The 12,711-nt window shown below is 50.2% G+C and overlaps 1 protein-coding gene across 7 annotated transcripts in view; it reads right to left on the bottom strand.

The window, feature by feature from the left end:
• The window catches only part of SLC39A14 (solute carrier family 39 member 14), a 55,760-nt gene that overhangs the window by 11,276 nt on the left and 31,773 nt on the right, over positions 1 to 12,711 (bottom strand). For 6 of the 7 annotated variants that reach the window (XM_017549700.2, XM_017549703.2, XM_017549705.2 and 3 more), the window contains 2 exons: positions 5,924 to 6,202; positions 2,026 to 2,212 (listed from right to left, as the gene is read on the bottom strand). In XM_017549700.2, coding sequence (XP_017405189.1) covers positions 2,026 to 2,212; positions 5,924 to 6,202 — 466 coding nt within the window. Of the gene's footprint in view, positions 1 to 361; positions 532 to 2,025; positions 2,213 to 5,923; positions 6,203 to 12,711 lie in introns of all 7 variants that reach the window. The other variant, XM_017549701.2, reaches the window with a different exon arrangement.

Here is a 12,711-nt window from a genome sequence, read left to right as displayed (position 1 = left end):
AAAAAAAAAAAAAAAAAGTAGCTCGTACTTAGCAGCAAAGGCATGGATGGCAGTCGGTAGCTGCAGCTTTCCTTTGATGCCCTATGTATGGGGCTTAGGAAGGTAGGGGAGACTGCCAGGTCCTGGGAGGAGGGAAAACTGGAAGAACCTTGCATCTGACAGCACCTGCAGAGGCAGAGGAGTGAGAGGTGGGCCCTGAGACCCAGAGTTAGAAGTCATTGGTGGCTTTGATATGAGGGACAGGTTCAATTCTCAGGTGGCAGTTATTGGGTGCCTTGGAGACCAGGGTAGAGGAGGAAGGGACTGGCTCAGCTGTGCCGCCCCAGGGAAAGAGGACGCGCATGATTCTGTTCTACTGCACCTCTGGGATGAGCTGGAATAGCGCGTTAGACAGCAGCGTTCCAATGGACAGGGCGATGAAGTAAGTGAGCACACGGCTGAAAAACGCTTTCTCCGTGCAGGGCAGGACGAGGACTCCCAGGAGAGAGGCCAGGTTAATCAGTGAGACACAGAGAAAACCAAAGCCCCACACTGTGGAGGAACAAGAACAGACGAGGGCCTCTATTACTGTGGGTGGGGAGACACTCCTGCTGCCTGGGGCTGGCCCGTTCTCAATTCAGGTATGCTGGGGCAGAACGAGCTCCACCAACCCATTAGTAACATTCGCTGAGTCCATCTCTCGCCAGAGGCTGCGGAGAAGCCTAGGGAAGCTCTATGAAAACTGCTATCCAAAGGAAACTCACCTTTTCTACAGACAGTCGCAAACGGCATGGAAGCTTAAAAACCATAAAAGCAGGCCGGGTGCAGTGGTACACGCCTGTAATCCCAGCACTTTGGAAGGCTGAGGCGGGTGATCACCTGAGGTCAGGCGTTTGAGACCAGCCTGACTAACATGGTGAAATCCCGTCTCTACTAAATACAAAACTTCAGCAGGGCATGGTGGCGCATGCCTGTAATCCCAGCTACTCGGGAGGCTGAGGCAGGAGGAGCACTTGAACCCAGGAGGCGGAGGTTAGAGTGGTTACAGTGAGCCAAGATCATGTCACTGCACTCCAGCCTGGGCAACAAGAGTAAAGCTCTGTCTCGAAGAAACAGAACAAAACAAGAGAAACCGTCCAAGTAAGTGACAGCAGAAAACAGCGACTTGCAGTAGCATAAACAGCATACTCCGGGTGCCAAGAGCAGGCAGCACATGCCGGCCCTGTGGGGCTTTGGCAATCGGGGCGTACGCTCACAGCTCACGGCAAGCCCACTGTGGCCGGACCAGGGAGACTGGGATGGGGAGGGCAGGGAGGATTCAGTGGGCCAAGCGTAGCCTCCTGGAGGTCTTCAAGGTAAAACTATAAAACCAAAGTGAGCCAGGTGCGGTGGCTCATGCCTGTGATCCCAGCAATTTGGGAGACCAAGACAGAAGGATCACTTGAGCCAAGGAGTTTGAGACCAGCCTAGACAATGTCCTGTTTCTACAAAAAATTTAAAAATTAGCTGGGCATGGTAGTGCACACATGTAGTCCCAGCTACTCAGGAGGCGGAGGGAGGAGGATCGCTTGAGCCCAGAAAGTCAAGGCTGCAGTGAGCTATGATCACACCACTGGACTCCAGCCTCAGAGACAGAGTGAGATCCTATCTTAAAAAAAAAAAAAAAAAAAAAAAAAAAAAAAAAAAAAAAAAAAAAAAAAAAAAAAAAAAAAAAAAAAAAAAAAAAAAAAATTAGAAAAACCAAAGTACTGGGCCCCTGTGGTTCAACATAAAATAAAAAATGGACCAAAAAGGCATCCACAGGATGCTTGAAAAGTCCAACGCTCTGAACACGCACCCGCTACAGCCCAGGGGTCTGACAGTTTTAGGCCAGCCTTGCGAAGACAAACATTAACGGTACAATCATCGATCCCCCTCCTGACATTGACAAGCTCCTCCTGGATATCACTGGTTAGGCCTTCAGTGAGCAGCAGCAGCCGAGCCCGGGAGTCCTTGTGAGACAGGACAAGCTGGGAGATGGGCTCCTGCCTTCCCAGCCTGGCTCACCTTCGACAGCGCTCGGCCGCCCCTCCTCCGTCTGCTCATTCTCCTCATTTTCCTGGTTCTCTGAAATGCAGGCCCGGGAATCCAGCTGCTGGAGGATGGTGGGGCAGAACTCCTGGAGCTCGCTGCTCCCAATCCGCGACTGCTCGCTGAAATTGTGGGCAGCGAAGAGGTCTCCAGAACTAAAGCACTGAAACACAGGAAGGGCAGGAAGCCACTCAGACCCCAAAGATCAGGCCTTGACCTGCTAAGTAGCAACTATTCAGCCTTCCCAGAGGAAAAAGAAGACAGAGAGGTCCAAATTTCAGGGAATTTGTAGATTCATCTAGTCTGGGGATGAGGGCAAGGTGTCCCCTAAACTTAAAAAACTAGTAAGTAAAGCCAGGCGTGGTGTCTCATGCTGGTAATCCCAGCACTTTGGGAGGCCGAGGCAGGCGGATCACGAGGTCAGGAGTTCAAGACCAGCCTGACCAACATGGTGAAACAACAACTAAAAATACAAAAATTAGCCAGGCATGGTGACACACGCCTGTAATCCCAGCTACTCTGGAGGCTGAGGCAGGACAATCACTGAACCTAGCAGGCGGAGGTTGCAGTGAGCCAAGATTGTGCCACTGAACTCCAGCCTGGGTGACAGAGTGAGACTCCATCTCAAAAAAAAAAAGAAAAATAAAGTGAGTAGAGCCGGGCACAGTGGCTCATGACTGTAGTCCCAGCACTTTCGGAGGCTGAAGCCGGCAAATCATGGGGTCAGGAATTCAAGACCAGCCTGGTGAAACCCTGTCTCTACCAAAAATACAAAAATTAGCCGGGCACAGTGGCGCACCCCAGAAATCCCAGCTACTCAGGAGTCTGAGGCAGGAGAATTGCTTGAACCTGGGAGGCAGAGGTTGCAGTGAGCCAAGATCATGCCATTGCAGTCCAGCCTGGGTGACAGAGTGAGATTCTGTCTCAAACAACAACAACAACTAGTAAGTAATCCTTATGGCTCAGCTGGCTATGAAAGTTACACATTATAAGCACAACCATCTGTAAATAAGTGCCTGAGACATTTTAAGAATGACAACATTTCTGTCACTGTCACCAAAGCGGCCACACATGGTGGCTACCACTGTAATCCCAGCACTTTGGAAGGCCAAGGCAGGAGGATCACTTGAGGCCAGAAATTGGAGACCAGCCTGGGCAATATAATGAGAGCCCTTCCCTACAAAAAAATTTAACAATTAGCGAGGTGTGGTGGCACATGCCTGTAGTCTCAGCTACTGAGGAGGCTGCAGCAGGGGACTGTGAGAGCCCGGGAGTTGGAGGCTACAGTGAGTGAGCTATGATCATGTCACTGCCCTCTAGCCTGGGTGACAGAGCAAAACCTTGTCTCTTAAAAAAAAAAAAATTGTCACTAGGGCATGGTTTCTAGAAAACACCATTCTGGGGCTGGGTGCAATGGCTCACGTCTATAATCCCAGCACTTTGGGAGGCCAAGATAGGCAGATCACTTGAAGTCAAGAGTTCAAAATCAGCCTGACCAACATGGTGAAACCCTGTCTCTAATAAAAATACAAAAATTAGCTGGGCATGGTGGTGTACACCTGTAATCCCAGCTACTCGGGAAGCTGAGGCAGAAGAATTGCTTGAACGGAGGAGATGGAGGTTGCAGTGAGCTGAGATTGCGCCACTGCACTCCAGCCTGGGCAAGGGAGCAAGACTCCCTCTCAAAAAAGAAAAAACGAAAAGAAGAGACAAAGAAAACACCATTCTGTGTGTGTGCCTGAAGATACAAGCTTCGTACCAAATCTGGCTGCACGTCACAATAGCCCAGGGAGCTATTACGTTAAAATGCAGGTTCTGGCTACTTCTCTGAAGCTGAAATGTCTAGGGGTGGGGCTCCGCCGAAACGGTGCTGCTGCCCGATCAGCCCCACACATCCTTAACCATACAGGACTGCCCTCAGCCTGAGGACATGTGCGTTCACAGAGGCAAGGGGAGGAAAACCTGAAGATTCAAAGTGGGCCGTGGCCAGCCAGCAGCTGCCGCAGTTACCTTGGGAGGTGGCAGGTAAGTGCTTCTCATGAACCGTTCCTGTGAAATCTGCAGCTCCACTTCTAATTATACTGTCTACACCTACATGCCAGGCCTTTTCTGAGTTTGGTCTCACATGGGCGTATCTCTGAGAGTCAGCACTCTGACTGTGCTGCCAAAATAAGTGCCTGGGCTTCTAAAGGCCAAGGGCTGGCCTCCTGTGACCCCGAGATGCTGCTGCTGTTGTGGCAAGTCCTGAGACCCACGTCACTGCATCACCTCCGGGGTACACGGGGTGTGCTCCTCCCTGGCTCCGGTGTCTGCTGTGCTCAAGTCATTCTGCATCCATACCACATGGTCACCCCGTCCCCTGCCTTTTTTTTTTTTTGAGATGGAGCCTCGCTCTGTCACCCCAGGCTGGAGTGCAATGGCGCAACCTCAGCTCACTGTGACCTCCACCTCCTGGGTTCAAGTGATTCTCTCACCTCAGCCTCCGGAGTAGCTGGGATTACAGGCACCCACCACCATACCTGGCTAATTTTTATATTTTTATTACAGACGGTGTTTCACCCTGTTGGCCAGACTGGTCTCGAACTTCTGACCTCAAGTGATCCGCCTGCCTCAGCCTCCCAGAGTGCCGGGATTACAGGCGTGAGCCACCGTGCCCCGCCCGCCCTGTCCCTTTTATCTCCACACTGCACTCATCTCAAGGGGCAGCTCGAGGACACTGCACGCATGAGCCTACACGGATGCCTCCAGGACACTCCTCTCCCCCTCTCATTTCTGCATCCTACAATTACTGTCCAACCCACAAAATGCAGTGCTTCATTTCAGCACTGCTGACTTTGTCCTCTGTTGGTTAAGCTCCCCATCATGCCAGTCAACTCCCTAAATATGACTCATTTTTCTCTATTTCTCACAACACCAGCACAGGGAACAAAGTCGATATATAAAGATTTTGCTGGCTGACTTATATTTGGCTGCCACAAATAGCCCCAGAGTCTGATTAGCAGAGATGATATGGAAGAAAGAACACAGAATTGGCAGCCAAAAAGACCTGGCGTTCCAGCCTGGGTCTCTGCAGGGACTCAATGCAGGACCCTTGGTGTCCTCTCCTGTAAAATGCAGATAATCGCCGCTGCACCTGGAGGGACTGCGGGCTCACTGGGATAGTAACAGGCTCTGGAAACGGTAAACTCTATGAGAAATGCTGGCCTGGGAGCTGTGTTTTCTCAGCATTTACGAGTGACTCAAGTGCAGCTCTGAGGAAGAGTCTGTGGGGCTGAGAACCCCACTTCTAGGCTGCCTTTGTTTTGTTTTGTTTTGTTTTGTTTTGAGACTTGCTCTGTCACCCAGGCTGGAGTGCAGGGGCGAGATCAGGGCTCACTGCAACCTCTGCCTTGCTGGGTGCAAGCGATTCTCCTGCCTCAGCCTCCCGAGTAACTGGGATCACAGGCACCCACCACCACGCCTGGCTGATTTTTGTAATTTTAGTAGAGTTGGGATTTCACCATGTTGGACAGTTTGATCTCAAACTCCTGACCTCAGGTGATCCACCGGCCTTGGCCTCCCAAAGTGCTGGGATGACAGGCGTGAACCACTGGCCCCAGGCTGCCTTTTATTAAGGGCTTCAGAACACCTATGCGGGGCCGGGGGCGGGGAGGGCGGGGGGTGAGGGTGGGGTCAGAAGGCACTGCAGAAGACTCAGAATATGCTGATTCAGACAACGGGGAAACAAGAATTGGCCTGTCCACTCTGTCTTCAAGACTGACCTGCCTCATCCTACCTCTGCCAAACTGCCAGGCTACCCTGGGCCAACTAGACAGGAAACCCCGAGAGGCCAGAGACTCCTGAGCGGAGCTCCTGGCTTACAGGGGAGTCTTACCGTGGAGAGGTTCCTGTGTCCCTGCACGTGCTGGGTGACATTACCCCGGCCCACCCCCACATCCAGGTGGTTGAGCAGGGCCTTCAGCTGCTGCAGAGTGAGACTGTCACCCTCGCCATAGCGACGCATCAGATCCTGCAGGAAGGAGGCAGCGCTGAGAGCGGGCGTGCCTGGGGACGAAGCGTGAGCCTCGGGACTGGGTGTCCATAAGCCGAGCAGGGTCAGCAGGAGGCAGCTGTGGAAGGCCGGGTGCAGCAGCTTCATGGTGACTAAATGAGCCTGCGAGAGAAAAAGGCAGGTGAAGCTGAGGACTCTCCCCGTGTGCCAGCAACAGCGCGTCTGCCACACACTCAACACGGCGAGACACCTTCAGTCTCTGCCTCTGCTCCTTCTTGAATTAGCCTTTGAAAAAAACCCTCCTTTTCAAAGGACAGAATAAAAACTAATAAAAAGGATAAACTCAATAGGTTTAATTAAAAAAATAAAACAGCAATGTGATTATGTTTTTTTTTTTTTTTTTTTTTTTTAGACAGAGTTTCACTCATTGCACAGGCTGGAGTGCAGTGGCGCAATCTCAGCTCACTGCAACCTCCGCCTCCCGGGTTCAAGTGATTCTCCTGCCTCAGCCTCCTGAAGAGCTGGGATTACAGGCACACACCACCACGCCTGGCTAATTTTTTTATATTTTTAGTAGAGACGGGGTTTCATCATGTTGGGCATGTTGCTCTCAAACTCCTTACCTCAGGCGATCCACCCGCCTCGCCTCCCAAAGTGCTGGGTTTATAGGCATAAGCCACTGAGCCCCGCCGGTTATGATTTTTTAGAAGTCCTTTTAGAGGTACTAAAATAATCATGGATTTACCATCTGATCTGGGCTCTGCTTCAAACTAATAAAGGAGGGGGTATGAGCACGGGGGTGTGGATGAGAGGTGATCAGGCATGAGCTGATACTCACTGAAACTAAGCAACCGGTAGATGGGAATTCATCAGATTCTCTGTTTCTTTTCTTTTTCTTTTTTTTTTTTTTAAAGACAGTCTTGCTCTGTCTCCCAGGCTAAAGTGCAGTGTCGTAATCTCGGCTCACTGCAACCTCTGCCTCCCAGGTTCGAGCAATTCTCCTAGCCCAGTCTCCCGAGGAACTGGGATTACAGGCGTGTGCCACCACACCTGGCTAATTTTTGTATTTTTAGTAGAGATGGGGTTTTACTATGTTGGCCAGGCTGGTCTCCAGCTTCTGAGCTCCAGTGATCCACCCACCTCAGCCTCCCAAAGTGCTGGGATTATAGGTGTCGGCCACTGCACCTGGCCCTGTCTACTTTTATATATGTTTGAAATCCTCCAAAATAAAGCTATTAAAAAATAAACATGGGCTGGGTGCAGTGAGAGAGAGAGAGAAAAAAAGAAAGACAGGAAGGAGGGAAGGAAGGAAGGGAAAAAGAAAGAAAGAGAGAGAGAAAAGAGGAAAGAAAAAGAAAGAAAAAGAAAGAAAAGAAAGAAGAAGGAAAAAAGAGAAAGAAAGAAAGAAAAGAAAGAAAGGAAGGAAGGAAGAAAGGAAAGAAAGAAAGAAAAGAAAGAGAAGAAAGACAAGACAAATGAAAGCTTAAGGTAGTAAGACTGATGACGATTTTTCTCGTGTTAACCATTTCCCTTAGTATGATTATAATTTAATTAGTGATCTAAACAAATTATCAAGAGGGGAAAATGAGCCTCCTTGCTCCAAACCCAGAAGAAGCCAATCACTGCAGCTGTTTCTTCCCCAGGCAGCCAGGGCTTGGACATTAATCTCAGTGAATCACACACCCCGCCTCGGGGCCTTTGCTTATGACAGAGGAAGAGCAGCAGAGTGGCTGAGAGCAGGCTTGCCTGAATCCTGGCCCAGCCACGTACCAGCAATGTGATCTTGAAGAAATTATTTCACTGGAGTCAACAACATTCTACTATCACTCAAAGCAGCGCTGCGGCTTACCATAGCCCTCAGTGTCAGAAAAACCTGGCTTGAATTTCTGCACAGCTGCTTATAAGTCACTACGGGCAAGCACCCGGCTTCCCTCTATCCTTTGTTGGATCATCTGTAAAACTGGTATCCACCTCATTAGATTACTGTGAGGATCTAACAGCATAAGCTATGGCACGGCCCCTGCCAAATACCTGAACCATATAGAAAGCACTCAGTAACATTTAGCTATCATAATTCTAAGACTTATAATCATTAGGGTTCCCCCGATTCTGACTCTCTCAGCCCAAACATTAGGCTGCTAATGAAATGGTCAGGAATATCCTGTGGCCAAGTAAGGTATCCTAACTCCAGGCCCAGGGTACACATGTCACATAAGTCCCCTACTGTGATATACTCAAGGGACATTACATGCTTTAGGATCCACGTATGGGGCATGCACAGAATCTGGGGACATAAAATACAGCTCTTCAGTGGAATATACACTTTGAGTCTACAGAGATGGATTGGGCATCAGCCACAAGGTGGTTTCAAAAGTGCTACTCTGAGACTCACAACTCTCAAAATTTCCACCAAGAGACAAATGTTGAACTATGGTGAGCAGGGTGGATCTTAGGCAAAAAATGACTAAAAACCTATCGTACAAAGAAAATAGTTATCCATCGGAGCAGACTGAACTGTCGACGGCATGAGCTGTGCTGTCAAAACAAGGGGGAGGTCTGCCTGCATTTAGAAAAGAAAGGCAATGAAATGATGGAAGTAGCTAGCATCACCAAGCGCAGACCTTGCTAAAGTGCTTGGCATCCCCTGTTCCTTTAACAGAAGCTGGGAAACTTACCCATGTAACAGACAAGGACACTGGGGTTCAGAGATTAGGAAACGTGACCTACAGAAGAAAGCAGCAAAGCCAGAGGCAGAACTGCTTTGTAAATCGATGCCTGGTCTGAATGATGTTAAATTCAGTGCTTTCTTAGCCACCTTGCCCCCTGCATGAAGACATAAAAATACATGTCCTGGATCCCACGGAGGTCCACAAAGTCCTGCATGTTTCTCTCTGTGCAGATCATTCCTGATGTCTAACAGCCCCAAAAAGCATCCAAACCTTGGCTTACAACGCCCTGCAATGCTATGAGGGGATAGCCCCAGGGTCCCTTTAGAGGACAGACTGTGTCACACTGCCCCTCCTCTAGGGCCATTTCAATAAGATGAGCCAACTGATGTTCACACCTCAGCTGCAATGGTAACTTCAAACCACGGAGCAAACAAACCCCAAGGCTTCAGGTGTGGTAAACTCAGGGCGATTTTAGCAGTTTTACCTGGCCTGCATTCACCTAGAGATGACCTTTTTATTTTTGTTTTTTTGAGACGGAGTCTCGCCTGTTGCCAAGCTGGAGTGCAGTGGCGTGATCTCAGCTCACTGCAACCTCTGCCTCCCGGGTTCAAGTGATTCTCCTGCCTCAGCCCCCACCACTGAATAGCTGGGAATACAGGCGCGCACCACCATGACCGGCTAATTTTTGTATTTTTAGTAGAGACGGAGTTTCACCATGTTGGCCAGGAAGGTCTCAATCTGTTGACCTTGTGATCTGCCCACCTTGGCCTCCCAAAGTGCCGGGATTACAGGCGTGCACCACTCACCTGGCCGAGGTGAGCATTTATGAAGCATTTGCTTTTCCCTGACCCAGTGGCCCTGCAACACCCCAGGTGGCTGCTGTGACCCACTGGAGTGCTAGGGAAGAGGCACCTTCAGGCTGTACCATTGGAAGAATGAGCCCACAGGGCCACCTTTGCTTCTCCCAGGTGACCTTTTCTTCCCCGAGGCACAGCTGTTCTTTCCTCCAGGACATGCCCTACACTGGGCATCAGACACCCACAAGACAGCAACCAGGCTCAGGTCTAGATCTGTCCCCACGGGGTGTGCAAGTTCAGCCAGCAGAGCCCTCCTGCCTGGCCCAGCACTTGAGACATGGACTTACCCACAAGGGTTGGGGAAGATCTACAAGCTGCGAGTGACACTTCAAATCCAAGCGACCCTGGCCTTTTGGCATGCATGAAAGGGGAGATTTCCGCTCCAGTGGAGTTTTGTTTTCTTCTAACTGCAAGTTATTCTTAGCAGGGAAAAGGTTTGTAAATGGTATTAGCAAAGAAAGAAGAGAGAAACACACAAAGCTGCTGACGCCGCTGGGTAGGGGTGCAGGGGTCCATGTGCGTGGCCCCAGCTGCAAGAGGAAGCTGCGCCAGATTCCACTCCAGTCCCCCTAGGGAGCTGGGCCAGCTGCCCTTGAGTAAGAAAGGACACCTTTCAGGGAAGACAAGTGGGAAGGAGACAAAGTGTGCTGTGGCCTGGGAGTGCCCCTGGGCTAGCTCTTCCTGCTGCAGTCTCTCTGCCTCAGGGTCAAAGAAGTAAAATTATTTTAGTGCCCTCCTTCTCTGGCTAAGGCGCCAGGCCCAACCCTGGGGGAGGTGGGAGGGAGACACAGGAGAAAGCAAGAAATGCCTGTTCTGGAACCTTCCTCTGTGGAAGCTCAGAAGTTGCCTTACTATCTGGAGGCCCCTAATTGGAATTCCACCTACCGTCCGTCACCCTTCACTTGGTGCAGAAGCCGCTCCGCTTAGAAGCGGCACTTCTGTCCCGCACAGATGCTCCGGTGATCTTCAGCATGATGCACTGTTTTCTATGCCCACCTCTCCTCTCCGAGAGGAACAAATATTCGCTTCTGTGACACTGGCTCTAGAGGCAGCAGAAACGAGCAGGGCCTCCGAGCAAATGGGCATCCACTCGTCCCCTCCCCTTCCTGACCACCCCCCACAACCGCCCCCCCCCGCCCCACCCGCCCCACACTGGCCAGGGAACCCACCACTCCCGCTCTCAGATCTTGGGCGCAGAAACAAAACATGAAAACTAAGCTCACATGCTCCAAACTTGCCCAACTCAGACCATTTCCGAAGCCAAGGAGCTATGTGTCTGCCCCCTGCCCCCTTGTGCGCACTGTGCCTGCCAAGCACAGGCCGTGTGGGTGCACAGGACATTGCCAGGCTGGGACTCTTAACTCGGGGGTCAGAGTCAGCTGCCGGCTCTGGGGTGGCAGAGGGTATGAAGGCAGTCTAAACTGGGGTTTTATGAAGCACTTGACTTAAAATTATGAGAAGCCTGGTGGTCTACACAAAGGAAGACCACAGGTTTGCAAAGGTTGGGTGAGGGAGTGGAGGGGGAGGCCAAGTAGAAGCCACGCTGATAGAAATTATGTTCCCTGACCAGGGACGGTGGTTCCTGCCAGCAATCCCAGCACTTTGGGAGGACACGGTGGGCAGATCACTTGAGATTAGCAGTTCAAGACCAGCTTGACCAACATGGAGAAACCCCGTCTCTACTAAAAATACAAAAATAGCCAGGCGTGGTGGCACATGCCTGTACTCCTAGCTACTTGGGAGACTGAGGCAGGAGAATCACTTGATTCGGAGGCAGAGGTTGCAGTGAGTGAGTGGAGATCGTGCCGCTGCACTCCAGCCTGGGTGACAGAGCAAGACTCCATCTCAGAAAAAAAAAAAAAAAAAAAAAAGAAAGAAATTATGCTCCCAGAGCTCTTGGTTCCACCACAGACTAGCATCAGTGAATCATCCTAAGCTTTCCCTGCTACTGTCTTCTCAAAGGATGTCAGATGAGCCGTCAGGTTCTCACATATTCCTCAGGAACAAAGAAACGGGTCTCTGAAGTACCCACGGTCTCTGCACATCACCCGGCTTATGAGCATCCAGAAGACAGTAACTAGAAAGGAAGCTCTCACCACTCCCTTAGGGTTCTCTCCCAGGAAACAGCTCATTTCTGCATCAGCCCTTCTAGCAGTGGGCTTTTTCCACTCTTCCATCTCTGCCCCACTCGAGGGCTAGGACCACTCAGCCTGATATGAATGTATCTCCAGCTAGCAGATACGGGGCTAGCAGATACCAGTGGCTCAGGGTGAGTTCTCTGCATATCATACAATAGCAAAAGGCCCTGGGTGAGCCAAGGGCCATCGGGAGCCCAGGCTTAGGGAAAAACCCTCACAAGTTGCAGACAAAGGACAAAGCCAGGCCCCAGGGTGGAAGGCGGAGGTCTTAAGGAATAAAAAAAAATCTAGAGCTGCTTGTCTTGCAGACTGCAGGTGCTAGTGGCCCCGGAAGTGCTGCCTGGCAATGCAAGGCCCACTGACGTGTATCTGAAGCCCAATTTTCCGTGGGACTGCAAGCAACATATTGTTACAATGAACTCATATCCTTAGTTTGAAAAGAGCAGAATAAAAGTACAGAGTTTAATGAGCATTATAAAAGAGAAAGTGGATTGAAACACTACATAAAGACCTAAGATGAAAAACTGAAATGGGAGTATAATTTTCCTCCCCCGACAATTAACAAAATAAGTACACATTTTTACAAGCAAAAATAAATAAATAAATAAATAATTCACCAACAGCAACCAAACAAGGAAACAGATCTAATCTGAGACACATTAACTTCAAAACCAGAGGCAAGGGAAAAATGAAGGAGGTGCCACGCATGGCTCATATTCTATTCCTGGCTCAGCCCTGACAAATCAAATGATAAGAGCAGAACCAGAATTCTCACTCCCATCCCCAAATGTGGCAAGAGGAAGTCCTTTTCCTCTTCAGTTGAGGAGTAAGAGGAAAAGCTACTGGGGAAAAGCAAAGAAAAGGTGCACCTGGACCAGAAACAATGGGCTGACTCCGGGGGAAGGAAATAAGGGCTCCAGGGCACATTCTGAATGGGGGACAGATCCATTCCAAATTCCAGTGAGTAATCCTTCTCTCTCTCTCTCTCTCTCTTTTTTTTTTTTTTT

This window comes from Cebus imitator, unplaced genomic scaffold (genome assembly GCF_001604975.1).
Source record: "Cebus imitator isolate Cc_AM_T3 unplaced genomic scaffold, Cebus_imitator-1.0 Scaffold221, whole genome shotgun sequence".
Lineage (NCBI taxonomy): Eukaryota > Metazoa > Chordata > Mammalia > Primates > Cebidae > Cebus > Cebus imitator.
The sequence above is the reverse complement of the archived record's forward strand: the minus strand, read 5'-3'. Positions and strand labels throughout refer to the sequence as shown.